Source organism: Tachypleus tridentatus, chromosome 13 (assembly GCF_004210375.1).
Source record: "Tachypleus tridentatus isolate NWPU-2018 chromosome 13, ASM421037v1, whole genome shotgun sequence".
Taxonomy (NCBI): domain Eukaryota; kingdom Metazoa; phylum Arthropoda; class Merostomata; order Xiphosura; family Limulidae; genus Tachypleus; species Tachypleus tridentatus.
The window spans coordinates 106,724,523-106,741,337 of record NC_134837.1 but is presented as its reverse complement, the minus strand read 5'-3'; the positions used below and the strand labels follow the sequence as shown (position 1 = coordinate 106,741,337).

The window sequence follows — 16,815 nt, the reverse complement described above, 5'->3', positions numbered from 1 at the left end:
TTTTGAATGGATTTAGAAACATATCATTGTCACAATGATATCATAAGAAAGATATGTAAGTATCACTGAGTTTCATTTTATTTTTCTCAACATTGAACTGACGTGTATTCGTTAGGGTTGATATTCCTTTCAAGAGAGACAGTTCACTTTAGTTATTTAGCATAAGGTCGCATTTATATGTATTATTCTTTGTTCTTATTTTTTGAATTAAGGTTTACATTTATACATATTTTTAGTACTCGAGTTTTCTTTTGAATTCTATAACGCCATTTTCAGACTGACTACGAACAATTCGATTTGGAAACGTTTTAAGGCACGTATAGTCTTTCCTTAGGAGTAGATTTATTAGTTGTTTAGAGATACTTAGACACACGTTTGTAAAAACCTGTGTATTTGTTTTGCAACACAGACGACAATAGGAGTTGATTCATGTAATATTTTCTGATCTTTTAACATGAGATCACTTTGCCATTTCTCTATAGTATCCAAGCATTTGAAAACGAGTTTTAGTAAATGTCTTATATACGAGCTTTGAGCATGTTCATGAAACTGATATGGTTTAAAAATATCGATTTATTGTATTTCTTGAGGGTATTAAATGACAAAGGTCGAATAGACAAGTTTTAGCTGACAAGGTTTGTACATTTAAGCAAGTCTTAATTTACCAAGATCGTAGATAGACATGTATTAACTGGGTCGTACGGACAAGAGAGTAGTAATTGACAAAGGTCTTAGAAATAGACAAGTGTCAGTTGACATGGGTCACATATATAATAATTAAATGACAAGAATAGTGCAGATAATCGGTTGTTAATTGACAAATGGGATGAGTACTGACTGGATCTGAACGTTCTAATAGGCAAATATTTATTGACAAGAAGCACAAAGACAGGTATCCACAGTTATTAAAGGTGTGAAAAATAACTACAATAACACTTTTTCAAGGTGATAGCTTTTCTCAGATTATATTATAGTAATAAATTCAAAATACCATAGACATTTTGAAATAACCGTTACAAAGACACATAAAGAGATAATACTATCTCATTACGCTAATTCAAATAAAAATATATTACATGAGATCAGTTGTTCAAAAAACAAATACCTAATCGTATTGTTCAAGGTAAAACACTTTAACCCATAGTACATTAAGTTAAGCCTGAAAATACTTGCAATAAACAAATATGACAATTTAGGGTTATTGGTCAACACAACACAGCAAAATGAAATCATGCTATTCATTTCAATCCCAGCTCAAGTATGGTGTTGTTGAAACCTGCTACAAAATCCATTGAACTGGACCTTGTCGTCTTAGGCTGATTTTCTTTTTCTACTCCCTGTGTAGAGTTAGTACTGTCAACTTGACCAAACTTGTCATCAGCAGTAGTTTGGAAATGTTCATTAGAGGATTGTTCGCTGCTATTAATTTCGTCTGCTGGGTGATTTGTTTTATCTTTGGAGGTTTTAACATCATTCGTCACTGCTGTCGGAAGAAAATTAACTTTTCCAGACGTTCCAGTTTTACTGGCTGAACGTAAGGCTGGTTTCACTTTTACATCTGCATTTTCAGGTGATGATGCCCCAACTGCGGTAACTTCTTCATTGACAGTTGTCCCCAAGGTGGCGTCTCTGTCTTTAGTGTTAGTGTTAGTACTCGTTACATTCTCTGAGGAAAACGTTCGTTTTGTTTTTTGACAGCATTGGCAGAAACTCGGACGCCAAAACAATAGTCTAAGAATGAAAAAGAAGAATCCTATGCCAATAAGTGAAGGTCCAATTCCCAAAACTATCGGTCTAGTTTCGGGGTGTTCAAACTCGGCGAAAACTCCTGCTAGCGTTATCGCTATACCAATCAAGGTCAAGGTCAAGCCGACAATAATAAGAATGTTGGAACCGATATTTACTCGTTTGAACGAACATCGACCAATCGGAGAACTCGTTCCTTGGTTTACATCGGAGACTTGGCTATTTTGTGGCATTTTGACTCAATGTTGAATTTACCTGCAAGCTACTGATTGGCTATTGTTGATCTTATTCCAAACTTTTACGCTAAGATGTTGAGTCATTGTTATCACAAATGGCGTTATGAACAAACCTGGCTGCGTGAGTAAGTACTCAGGGGTGATTGACCTCAGTATCAAGCGGTAAGGCTTGACTGTCCAGTAAGGTACTTTCACCTGGAAAATAAAACATTCTTCATGAAACCTGGGACGCAAAGAACTAGAACAAGGCTTAATCTTCAGCTATTTTAATATTAGATTTTGGAGTCGTAATAGTTAAATAAACCTACAATCACATATAGAACAAAACACAATCAATAGGATTTTTTATAAATAAGCAGTACTATAAAAATATTTTCCCGAGAAAGGCTAAACAAGCATTTATAGAATGATTACATAAAACATTGAATGTTATTCAACTAATGTTATCCAAACATATTATGTCAACCTATATTACATTCTTAAATGAACAATTTCACTAAAGTATATTGTACTATATATACGTTATTCACAAATTCAAAACCAAGGATAAGTTTAAAAGATGGAATACAGTAGAATAGAAATTATCTGAAAATACAATTTGAAGTAATATTCATATCACTAATTTTTTTCCCTGCTAAAGTTTGTACCTAAAAGGAATTTACAACCTGTTCTGTTCAATTACTATCACACGCTGTTTATTTATTATATTGTGCCCATCATATCGTTCATGCCCATTAGTAAACCTTCACGTACAATTTCATATCATCATGTCCACTATCACAATTTGTTCGTGTCCGTTATTACACCTTATTTATTTACATTATTACCTTCTTCATGTGTATTATTACGCTTTCATTTAATAATGTACATATCTAATGTATCTTATTACACAGCGTTTATGTTAGTCATTAAAACTCTTTTTATATTCATATTGTCGAAGCTCCAATACAGTTTGTTTTGGGTTCATAACAAGACCACAGAACACAGGTTTGCAGGATGAACGAAAACCAAAATATTTACACATATCATTACATCAACAGTTATGAACGTTTAAACACTATGAATATGTGGAAAATATCGTACTTTCTCCCACAAGTGAGATTTTTTAGTTTCTTCACATTTAAAATTAGTGTATTCAGCCCCAGTTCTATCTATATTACATTTACGCAGGTAAACGCTGAGTAGAATTTTGTGATACCGTCATACTATTGCAGTGGAAAATCGTTTTGAGACACTAAATGAATGCACATTTAATTACCAGCCTAGGAAAAGCCAGAGTAAATTTTGACTTTATGGATATAATTACTTTAAAGAAAGTCTTCCATTGCAGTGGACGGTAATATATCCTCAACATCTTTAGAGGAAGCATATTTCCTATACAGATAGTCTGACGCAGTATATGATGCAAGAATAATCTTTTAACTTTTGCATCACACAGCTTTTGAAGAGATTTTCAATGTCCCAACATACGACTAGATGTAATGTTTTGGCTTGCGAAGTGAAAATTGTCTAATATAATAATAAGCAAATGAGGTAAATTACAGACGTTACTAAAAGAGAGTACCCATAAAAGATTTAGTTAGATTTACAACTTTGAAGTGATTGGTTTGTTTTGAATTTCTCGCAAAGCTACACGAGAGCTATCTGTGCTAGCCGTCCCTGATTTAACAGTGTAAGATTAGAGGGAAGGCAGCTAGTCATCACCACTCACCGCCAAATCTTGGGCTACTCTTTTACTAACGAATAGTGGGATTGACTGTTACATTATAACGCCCCCACGGCTGAAAGGGCGAACATGGTTGGTGTGACAGGGATTCGATCTTTGAAGATAAAATTTAAATATATGTTCAAGTTTTAAATTCAGGTTGAGGAAAAGGTTGTTTGTGAATAAAACTTAACTTTTGAATATTTAAAAAATTGGAAGAGTTAATGAGATATCACACGGGGACCCTTCGGGCTATTTGCTGCGTCCACAGAGGGTAATAAGACCCCTGCTTTCACAGTTGTAAATCCGTAGACTTACCGCTGTCCCACCAAGAGACATTACGAACACTAGTGTGGTATATTACAAGTTAAAGAGCTTAGTACGAATGGGTGTGTGTGTGTGTGAATATGCTTCGAAGATATCACACGCGAACAAGTACATTACGAACAGGTGAGGTATTACGCATGAACACGCATAGTGTAAACAGATATGCGAGATATCTTAACGGAAGTTGTCAGAACAGGTTCCTGAAATTTAAGACGTGAGTAAGTATAGTATAATAAAGTGTGTAAAATATTACACGGTAAAGGTATTACTATACTATATGAATAGTTTGTGAAATATCACACGTAAACAGATATACTAGGAAATAATGTGTGAGCTATCACGCGGCAACAGTTATAGTACGAACTAATCGTGTGTGTATGATATCACATAAAAAGATACAGTATAAACAAGTGTTTGAGATATCACACGGCAACAAATGTATTACGTCTTCTTGCACATTAATATCTTTCTCATGTATGTTATTAAGCTTTCATTTACGTTACACTATGCAACAAAATTTTTACTTTTTCTTGTTCCTGAGCAAAAAGTGTTATTTCCCAGTTGTTTATGTTTAAAGTAAATGGAAAAAATCTATTTTTTCTTCAAACTTTGCTTTTGTGACCTGGGAGCGTATAACGGAAAACATGATGGAAGACTATATTTGGGGGCTGATACGTGAAAGTGATTTACATTACAGTCGCAAATATCGAGAAACTACTCACTTCTAAACATTTTTTATAACTTTAGTATAAATACATGTAAATCTTGATTCATATGTTGTTTTTATATGTAAATGAAAATGTGCAAATTTGCCCGTTTTTACATAGAAAATAGGTTAATTTCGAAATTTCATTATCCAGGTCACAAAAGCAAAGTTTGAATGGAATAATGGCCATTTTCTGTACTTTTAGAACATAAGCAATTAAGAAATAACACATACTATCCAGGAACAAAATTTGTGTTACATAGTGTTATTAGACGTTTGTGAGGTATCATACGGAAACATGTACAGTACGGCCAGTGTTTGAAATATTACAAGCGGACATCTATAGTAAAAACAGATGCGTGAGACGAAACAACGGGTGAGACATCACATAAACACATTGTACGAAGCATCCATGTAACTTTGCAGTGAATGTTTAAATAAAGTTACTTATTAATAGACAAACTTTTACTGACCCACCAGGAACCTAGGGCAGACAAAGACATTATAAAATACAAATTAACCGTCTAACTACAGAACAGTTTGTTTTTTCTCCGAAGTCACTCGATAATCAATCAGTTTTTCACGCTGAATGTTTTTAATCATTTGTATTTATTTTCTTTTTAAGGAAACCATGTTTTAGACACAAATACATGGAACTAAATTACTTCTTGTTTATTTATTTTAACAGCAAAGCAACACAATAGGCTAACCGTGTTCTGCCCGAAACCAAATTTTTAGTGTTATAAGCCTTCAGATTAGCGCTCAACCACCGAGACTACTAAACAATAAATATAATAAGTATTAATATGAACTTATATTGTTTTTGGTGTTGGAATATTCGTATTGTTATTGAATAAACGACAGGCAGTGAGTTGCGATAAGTTCCTTTAATTTTCTTACGAAAGCGTTTAAATAGGTATTTTATTAAATAGAGAAGTTATTTATTCGTGAATTACGATCAGTAATTTTAGAGGTTTACCTCTAAAAATAAAACATTGATTAGAGTCAAATTTAGTGTTTTAGAAACAGTAACAGAATAAATAAGTTGAAAAAACTTTAAAAAGAAATATATTAAAAAGAGTTACAAAACTTTAATGTTTTGTTTAGCCTAAAGCCCTAAACGTATTGGTACAAATTAACAGAAAGTAAATTAAATATAAATATAACACTAAAATACATGATACTATTTTCTTTCAATAAAATGCTTTAAAATTTTAGAACTGGTATGTGTAAAGTGTTGTTGAGAGAAACAAGTAATATACTTTACAAACAATAGTAACTATGGTTACAGTGCTGTAAACTTAACAGTCTCATTTCCATCTGTTGACAACAACGTCACTTGCTGTTAGTACTAGAGATTCGTTCTCCGAAATTTTTGAATTTTTCTAGTTTTATCACCAAACTCGGAATCGATAAATTTTAAAAGGGGCTATTACTACCATGTTTCTGAAGTACGAACACGTAACGGTTCGAGGTAACTTTAACATTGTGATGTTACCATAGCAACATTATTCATCTGAGCAAAAATGCGTCATTTTCGTGATATCGTTGGTGAATTTCTTCTAATGTTTTTAAATTAATTATAGTTTTCGTGGATATTAGAACACACACATACGTACATATAGTTAGGATTTAACAAGTTCATGGAATTATCGCTCTGTTGATGTTTGGTTTGTTCCAAAGTTTTGTTATTTTGTCTGGATTTGTTAGTTTTTGTTTTTGTTTTGGCGTTCTGCTGTATCCACTGACAAGAATCTGAAGATTATTGCGGTTCAACCAGGTGACCCCAAGTTCTGTGCTTAGATACAGTTTTGTCAAATGTCATATTTATAAATAAGGCAGGAAAAGTGTTTACCAAACTCCAAAACACCTAAAATGATTAAATTTCTCCAACTTGTAGCTAGTTAGAAGTTACATATAATAAATTAGATACACATATTCCCCTAACAAATACTCCTATACAGATCTGTTTACACTCCTATCATCATGGTGAAACACTCATAAACATCTTACTTACCCCCTGCTGTCATGTTTAACCAGTCATAGACTGTCTAGAATTTCATTAAATATCACAAAATTACTGTTCATTTCTCTACTGATTTCCTAACCCAATCCAGATATATAAAACAAACTAGAATTACCACTGGACACCATCGTCTTTTTAAAAGACATTTTTCTAAACTTGTTATATATTGTACTCATAAAATGTGAGTTCATTCACATTTGATCATGTCTTCAGGATGAGTATCGTAAATTCATAAACATTATATTATTTAGTTCATATAACTAATGGATCTTATCGATGGTATAAGAATGTTGTATAATATCAGTCGTGCAATCCGCACGTGCACGAAAAAAAATATTTTATAATATCAGTCGTGCAATCCACACGTGCACGAAAGAAAATATTTTATGATATCAGTCGTGCAATCCACACGTACACAAAAGAAAATATTTTATAATATCAGTCGTGCAATCCACACGTACACAAAATAAAATATTTTATAATATCAGTCGTGCAGTCCACACGTACACAAAATAGAATATTTCGCATCATTTCTTGTATAAGAATTATTTGAAGAAGAAAGTTAACAAGTCCTTTCTTTTCCATTAAATGATAGATATGGTTTATCTAATTATCTTGTTTTGTTTGTTTTCATTATTCTAAAATTATGTGTGATGGTTTTATGTTGAATGTGAAAACAACATCTAACGAATCATGAACAATAAAAAACAGAAGAATGGTTAAAAGTTACTCAAAATTCGGGTTAGTAGAATAAGTAATTTTTTGATATGAACTGCAATTCAAAGATTGAAGGGAAAATAACTTACTTTGTAAGCATGAGATTAGAACAAACATCTCTGTAAACATGAGATTAGAAATCAATAAACCATAGAAGTAATTAAACTATCAAAAATCGCAGGGCTAGAACAATTTCATAAAATTTCTCAGACCCAATGTTTAATATCAAGTCCTAACAGTTCTATAATGTTGATTTGGTTCTCAAATTGTTTATAATACTTACAAGTTTATTATTTATTGTTCTTTTTTGTCAAATTTGATAGTAAAGTTTTTAATATCAGTTGAAACTTTAAAAAAAGTGCTACAGTTATTGGGTTAAAAAAATCGACTCTTCTCTATCTAATGATAACTACATCAGCCTTCTCTCGAGGATTTTATTACCCACTACACAGTTCGAAACAAAGCAGGAAAACTAATTCTATCTTATATGAACTTGAGTTTTGTTTAGAGTTTGAATACTTAAGTTCGACAAAATAATAATACAGTTGTGGTTCAAATGTATGTATGTATAAAGCAGAACGTTAGACCAGCATAGAAACTTTACCTCCATTGAAATTAAACTGAGACTTTTATTGGCTGTTCGAATAATATCGATTAATCCACTGTTGCGTAACATTTCTAGAACTAGAACAGTTCAGTTGTGTGAAAACCAATGTTATAAATTTTTAATATACAAGACCATTTTTCTTACAGGAACTAATCTTATTCTGGGTAAATTACTAGTTATCAAAGCCGGTGTATCGTTAAGTGATTTTACTAGCTTGTGTATATGTAATTGTACAAAGTTTAATGAATATGAAATATAGTTTGTAATTTCGTTAATGTTTATTATGACTGCAACTACGGTATGTCCTATAAAATATCATACTGAACTTTTCGTTGTCTGTCATAATCATCGAATACCTGGCTGTGAAATATTTAACTTTATTTCTAATAATGTGATAATAACAATCATTTGTCAGGTAAATCACTGTATTTTTGGGATTACAAATACCTACGATAAATTCGCACGACAACGTTTTTTTTTAATATTCTTTATTCAACTATTAAACTTGTTACTTCATGAGATATTTTGAATATATTTTAGATGTTTATTTTTAACATTAATTTTCTAAATGCCATATCAAAAACACATAAAAGTATTGCTTTTAGACTAAACCCACCATGTGTGTTTACTATCGCAAGTTTTTAAGAACACTTTAGTAAAAAACTTTGTGAAAAGTTGAAAAGCTTGGTTGAAAACTGAGTAAGATACAGAAAATCGCTGACATAATATTTTCCATAAAGAATAAATTATTACAGTGGTCACAATCCTCTTACATTTTTATTACACATACATATATACGTATATATATTTTCTATAAGTATCAAATTTCCTCAGTCGTAACCAACTCCTTTCAGTTTATGTTAGATATACGTGTGTACGTATATTTTCTATGAATACAATGTTTTTACAGTCGTCACAAATCCCTGAAAGGTTTTATTACATACTAGCTGATTATCCGCCCCCTAGACGGAAGTAACGTAAGTTCATGATTAATGAACGGTTATCTTCGTACTTTAAAAGTCCCTTTCCTAAAATGTAATTGTAAAAAACGAAAAACACGTCCAGAAACCCCGTAAAACTGGAAATTTGTACGTACCCCACATGGACCTAATGAACCCCTATACCAATTCTATTGAAGCTCAATCAACAATCTGCAAAGTAGTTACATGGATATACAACATACAACAGATAGTACTGTTATATTTATATAGATATGTGTGCATGCATATTTCTATAAAAATCGAATTTTAAAATGGTCACAAATCCCTTTCACTTTTTATTAAATGTACGCATGGATGCTTATATGTACCTATTTAAAACCATTATTACGTGGTTAAATATGAAAGTCAATATGTACTTAAGAAAACACACCTATGTATAAATCATACGTATTATATGCGTATATGTATCAGGAGACTATGTGACTGTCTTCGTCAGAGTGTGTATATGCGTCATAAACAATAAAACTGAAACTTCTTCGGTCACATTACTCCAACAATTTCCTATTCAATACAAGTAATGCGAATTCTAGAAATGATTCTCTCAACTACTGTGTTTCTGACGCGTTTCACAACATATATGCCAGCAATTACAAGATAAATATTTCTGGAACTGTTTGCATAGAGAGAGTTCGTGTCTTTAAATATTTCTGAATGCAACACGAAATACAGTTGGTTCTGTCATCTAGTCAGGTATGGGTGTGACAGGTACTAACTCTAGTTAGTAGTGTATCATCACGTCAATCACGTTTCTCGGTAGTTTCAACCTTTATAAATATGTTATGTAATTTACAAAGAGATCACTTATATTATCCTGATTAAATTTTCACATTTCAAGGACGAAGAAAAATATCAAACTGTTTATAATTCCATTCAGGAAACGATCGATTTTCATTATCTTGCCTGATTCTAGTTCTAACATTTTCCATAAAATAAATACAGATAACTGCAGTCTTATATTTAATTTCAGTAAAAATTCATTTAAAAGTTTCTTTTTCTTATAAATTTTCCTCTTACGTTTCTTTACATTACGTCTAAAACCAGTACAATTTAGTTAACGCCTTCATGTCTTACTTTAAGCAAAACCAAAATGTTTCTAGTTTCTCCAACGAAACAAAAACTTATTACGAATACCAGAAAATTAAAATATATTAGTTTCAAGACGTATACCATGTAATGAATAATACGAAACTAACGTTTGAACACAATGTATATATACTCTTCAAAAAAAGAAACGCAAAAGGGATATTTTTGTTATTTTAAAGAGAAATATATGTAATAACGTTACAAGCTCAGAGTATGTGATGTTACACGTGTTAAGGCACTGATTTTCAGACCAAAATGACAATAAAAGTTGTGCACTTTGAAAACGGAGGAAAACATCGGATTTTTCGCCAAAACGAATGCGTGTCCAATAAATTTGTTTGAGAGATCTGCATGTTCTGCAAGTGCAACATGTGCAAAATCCCTATAAAAGTGACTGGTTCTCGGTTTCCATAGCTCAGTGTTAAGCCACCGACACGCAATACAGTTACGCCAAGACTGACTGAAGCACAACGCAACAACGCCATTGGTCACTTGGAAGCAGGCGAATCTCGATCAGATGTTGCCAGAGTTGTGAATGTCAACCCAAGCACCATCACAAGGCTATGGAATCGTCACCAACAACATGGATCAACTTGTGACCGTTCACGATCTGGCAGACCTCGTGTGACCACGCCCGCACAAGATCGCTACATCCGGTTACGTCACCTTCGGGATAGGACCACCACTGCGACGTCTACTACCTCAACCATACCAGGGCTGCGTAGGATTTTCGATCAGACCGTACGCAACCGTCGACGAGATTCTTAGGCCCCATGTGCAACCCATCATGGTGAACGTCAACGACGTTTTTCAACATGACAACGCCCATCCTCGCACAGTCCGACTCACCACTGTCTTCTTAAGACACCACAACATCAACGTTCTTCCCTGGCCCTCCAGATCACCAGATTTAAACCCCATCGAACATCTTTGGGACGAGTTGGACCGACGTCTGCGACGATGACAACCTCAACCGGAGACTCTACCTCAGCTTGCAGCAGCTTTGCAGGCTGAGTAAACAGCCATTCCACAGGATGTGATTCGTCATCTCATCGCTTCCATGGGCAGGAGATGCCAAGCAGTTATTGATGCTCACAGGGGGCATACTCGTTATTGACGTTGAGTGACGTTAAACGTCAACTAGTGAGCGTGGACTTCGCCTTTGCAGACTTTGGATGTTCAGCAGTAAATGTGCAAAGTTTCACACATGTCATACAGAACTACCCGGAATAAACTTGTAAACAATATGTCTCAAATTTTGCCTTTTGCGTTTCTTTTTTTAAAGAGTTTATTTATTGTTTTTGTTATCGAGTATGAAAAGTAAAATAGAACTAAGAATATCGTTTGGAAATTTACTTTACGTCTAGATAACCGACTTACATTATTAGGATTTCACTGAACTAGCCTCGAGAGCATCAGAATTAGAAAATGATTACTTTAATGCTCTTAACTAGTACTTTTAACACAAAAAATGATTGTACAGAGCCTTATTTATTAAAGTAAATAAAACAGAACAACAGATTGATTATTCGTTTAGTGTGCTTAAGAAAACTACATGTCCATAGTTTCTTGAGGAAATTAATTTTTCATATATTTTAAAAAATAATTATATATTTTTGCACCATTAAGAGTGTGTGTTTTCTTATAGCAAGGACACATCGGCCTATCTCCTGTGTCCATCGAGAGGTGTCGAACTACTGATTTTGACGTCATATATCCGTAGACTTAGCACTTTACCAACGGGGGGACTGCACCAGTCAGAAAAGTGGCTTTATTTTTAGTTTCAGTGGTTTTTTTCCGTATTGTAGGTTTTATTTTTCCACATTTTATCAGATGTTTTCAGGTATTACAGTGTATTTGTTTTTGCATTACATGTTTCCAACTGTAAACAGTATTCTTCAAAAAGACAGCCATTTCATTTCTTGAAATTATTTACTTATAACTTTTCTTCTTAAGAATCAACATCTTCTTTATAAACTTCCATTATAAGAGGGAAAATAGGGTAATTGAATTTATGCGACCGTTTTACATTAAAATGTTGCATAGTTTCTGTTACTTTCTTTATTACAATGACAAATATTTTATACACCTTCCACTAGCACGGAAAAAACAGGTTTCGATATCCGTGGTGGGCACAGCACAGATAGCCCATTGTATAACTTTCTGCTTAATTCCAAATAATAAATGTTTTATACGTATTTACGGAAAGAGACTTTATATTAAACATTTTTATATTATTACTTCAAAAATAGGATATTAATAAAAGTCGCCAAAATATATTTACAGTTTTCTTAGACTTCACTGAATAAACGGTTTAATGATTACGGTGCTCTATTCAGTGTATGCGAGTCGTGGGTTCGAGTCCTGCTACCGAATATGCTTACCCTTACGTCGTGGAGGGGTTATGATGATACGGCCAATCCCATTTTCCGTTGGTAAAGAGTAGCCTAGAAGTTAAATTTGCGTATTGTGACTAACTGCCTTCCCTCTATCACTTCTAAATTAGGAACGTCTGGTACAAGTAACTCTCGAGTAGCTTTTCGCAAGATTCAACCAACAAGTAGTTTACATGACAATTTTATGATCATATAACAAGCACAAGTTGGGAATAAATTGATCACTTAAGTTTTAATCAATTTTTTTTAATTTGTACGATTAAATTTCATTTTCAGCTAATGAGTTAAAATCAAAGAGATATACAATGGTTTGTGGTAACTGTACTTTTAATAAATAGTTTTGTTTTTCAGTTTCAAGAAGGATGACAATAGCATAACCTAATTACCTGATGTTTGTTACATTTTTACAATGAGATTCTTAATTAAGAATTTAGGCACCGTGAACTTTTTGTTTTCACTTTACTGTCTCTGAGTTGCTAAATATAAGACAGAGTGGCGGGTTCGCATCCCCGTCGTGCCAAATATGCTCGTCCTTTCAGCCGTGGGGGCGTTATAATGTGACGGTCAATCCCACTATTTGTTGGTAAAATAGTATCCCAAGAGTTGGCGGTGGGTGGTGATGACTAGCTGCCTTCCCTATAGTCTTACACTACTAAATTATGGACGGCTAGCACAGATAGCCCTCGAGTAGCTTTGTGCGAAATTCAAACAAACAAACAAACAGATCCTGAAATTGCTGTTTCATTCAACAATGGTGGTTGTTGAATCATGATAAACTTTTTGATTATTTTTGGATTTCGTAAGATGCTTTTTTCTCTGTAATATTTCCTACTCGTTTACCATAAAAATGTATAAAATACATTTAACTAATTTATCAATTATTTTATTTTTCTTTAATTCTTTAATTCAATGAAATATAGTTTAGATTTGGGTCTAATAAGTGTAATGAAGCATTATGTCTCACTGTATGTGCTTTTTATCAGGGTTCGGTTCCCGGCTGTCGCATAAACTTTAGGCCCAGCATGGCCAGGTGGGTTACTACGTTCGACTCGTAATCTGAGGGTCGCGGGTTCGAATCCCAGTCGCACCAAACATGCTCGCCCTTTCAGCCGTGGAGGCGTTATAATGTGACGGTCAACCTCACTATTCGTTGGTAAAGAGTAGCCCAAGAGTTGTCGGTGGGTGGTGATGACTAGCTGCCTTCCCTCTAGTCTTATACTGCTAAATTAGGGGCGGCTAGCGCAGATAGCTCTCGTGTATCTTTGCGCGAAATTCAAAAACAAACAAGCTTTTTATCATATTTATTTGGCCTAATGCCGATTTATATGTCGATTTATATTTTCATTTGTTAAATAAACTTTTTGAAAAATATTTCTTAATCAATTATTATAAACTTCTCCAAATAATAATAATAAAACTTATTGAAAGGACGAGCACAGTTTACTACTTACCTGTATCTTGTTTGAAACTCCTGTCTAATGTGTTGTTCTTTCTTGTTTGAAACTTCTGTCTAATGTGTTGTTGTTCCTTGTTTGAAACTCCTGTCCAATGTGTTGTTTCAGTCGCACCTTTGTAATTTTATATTGAAGCGTAAAAGAGTTAACTTAAAAAAGGAGGTCGCGCTTGATGCATTATCAAGGTCATGACGTTCAGCAGGTGTCCATTTAACACCTCCAGGATGTTACTTGATGAACTGTTCTCTTGGCGATATATATTGGAACGTGTTTAAATTTCTATTTACTATTTCTTTAGCGTTTTCTATTGATTATTAACACATGGAAAACGTTAACTCAGGATTTATGTTTAGAAACTGTATGAGACTCTCCTGCCCTCTGCTGTTGTTAGACTCAATTTATTTGCTTCCCAAGTATGATTGTAATGGACGCATGTTTGACACATACCTCAGTGTGTCAGCTGCGCATGATCATGTTCGTGTTTCTCAGTGAAACTGTCACAGCATAACGTAATCAGACAGTAACATAACGAGACTCACGCTTTCCAGGAAATACTAAAAAAGACGGTACTTTAGTGCTGTATTCCAGGTATTCTCCATATCGTGGAAACTGAAGCGACTTTCTGTGCAGTTAACGTAAATCAGATAGGAAGCCGAATAGACTCTACAAGTGGTCTTTAGTCGTGTACTGTAGGTACATAAAATATATAACGTTAGGATAACCACAATTTCATTGTTTCAATATTTTTATTCATCGCATCAAACACGTGGTTAATTTTCATATTTAAAATATATCAGCATACCTTTTATCAGTATATCATAGTATAGATTGGTTGTAACAACGTCATGGACTAGAATTGTAATGTTTTTGGCAACAAACTCCATGCAACATTTTCTTAAGCCTTTGTTAAAGAATAGCTAATATCTTGTTGTCTCAAGATTTAATTTTTCAAGTAATGTTTAACTAATTATAATTACTTTCTCAAGTAGGCCAGGGAAAATCAAAATATTTTTGAAGTACTTACCTATGAAAGATATTAATATAATTTACTGTGCACCTTTTTTCTTGCTACGTCGTACACAGGAAAACGTGCAAGGTATTTACGTTTTATTCGATATTTACAGGGTTACCATAAAATACAACTGAAATCTTGCTTACTTATAGCCCCGGAAGGTGTATATATTACATTTTACGCGTCGTCTAGTAATAGTCTGGGCGTTAGCGCCCAGACCGTGAAAGTGGGTTTTCTCGGGGTACTCCCGTTTCCCCCCACAGCAAAATCTCTGGCATCGGACCTGTAGGTCCCAGCCTCATTCTGAAAAGGGCCGTTTACCCAGTCAAGGGTATCTAATCAATTACAGTAAATTTTAAAAACCAATTCGCCAGCCGCCAGGGTACTCCATCCTCGAGCCAAGGTCTGGCTCACTTCACTTTCGCTGCTTTCGTCCAGTTCTCCCGTCCTTCCTCTCACTCACAAATACACAACTCCATTTTTTGAAATGTTAAAAATAAAGTAAAAATTCCACGGATATTTTAAAACATTTCTCACGTAAGGGGACGAAGAGGAACTACAAAGTTCCTGAACACCCCAGTTGGAGATAGAACTCTTCTGATTTCTCTCTCTCTAAACTGAACCCCTGCCACGTTAGTTTAGTTTAGTTTAGTCTAGTAATAAGGTAATTGGGTGAATAGATGTTAAGCTTTGTAAAAAACAGAAGAGAGGTTGGTAATTAGAGAAATATATGTTTTCAAGTATGTGGTTTGTTTAGAATTTCGCGCAAAGCCACACGAGGGCTATCTGCACTAGCCGTACCTAATTTAGCACAGTAAGGCTAGAGGAAAGGTAGCTAGTCGTTACCACCCACCGCCAACTCTTGGGCTACTCTTTTACAACGAATAGTGAGATTCACCGTGATCGTCACATGTAACGCTCCCATGGCTGAAATGGTAAGCATGTTTGGTGTAAGCAGGATTCGAAACCGCGATCCCCGGATTACGAGTCGAGTGCCACCTGGCGATGCTGGGCCTCCAAGTACGCAATAGTTTGTTAAGCAAATTATCGAATAATACAGGCATTGAAAGTTTCAACAATTTTCATATTGATTGAAAGCGCTTATATTTTGTTGGTTGTCCCTGATAAACAACAACCATGGTTTGCTTAAAATAACAATATACTTTTCGTATTAAACTTCATCATTTATCACTTTAAATGTATCGCAAACATTGTTTAAAATTAAATTACTTATTCGATTTAACTTCCATCAACTGAATTCTATCAAAAGTAACACTGTTCAAATGTTTTTCGCTATGTTTCATATTTACGGAATTACCTTTAACATGGCGTGTTCAATTTCTTTAGTGAGCTGAACGTAGCAGTGGTTAGCATACCGGTCTGAGGTATTACATGTTTTACGTATGCTTCCTGTGATTACAGAATAGTAATAATAATAATGAAAAGAAGAAAAACAAAGCGATCCATACTTTGAAGACCGTGAGTTCATTACAAACGAAATGGGTAAATTACGTTATTCAGTCATACAAGAGTAGCCACGAGTTGCTAGAGAACGCTGTTGGCTGGCTGTCTTCCCTTTAGTTCCTTAGTACAAAATTACGTGAGGCTAGTGCAGAGAAGCCTTGAGTAATAGTGCGCGAATAACTGAAAAAACAAACAATTATTTGCTCCATTATATTTGTCGTTGTTGTCATTCTCCTTGTTTTTCAAACCACTATCAACCGAATTACACTTGTTATTACATTCGTTAAAGGATTTACTGTTATTATTTATTTTAATATCTACGTACGTTTCAGTTT

General features: G+C 34.0%; 1 protein-coding gene across 1 annotated transcript; it reads right to left on the bottom strand.

The window, feature by feature from the left end:
* Positions 1-553: 553 nt before the first annotated feature.
* On the bottom strand, positions 554-14,492 carry LOC143239537 (uncharacterized). Its single transcript, XM_076480700.1, has 2 exons — positions 14,002-14,492; positions 554-2,177 (listed from the first exon to the last, which is right to left on the bottom strand). Exon 2 carries the CDS (start codon positions 1,977-1,979, stop codon positions 1,239-1,241), a length of 741 nt encoding a protein of 246 aa, XP_076336815.1. The 5' UTR covers positions 1,980-2,177; positions 14,002-14,492; the 3' UTR covers positions 554-1,238.
* Between the last annotated feature and the right edge of the window lie 2,323 nt (positions 14,493-16,815).

Coding starts and splice junctions, on each gene's coding strand:
- LOC143239537 (XM_076480700.1), bottom strand. CDS start 1,979: ATGCCACAAAATAGCCAAGTCTCCGATGTAAACCAAGGAACGAGTTCT.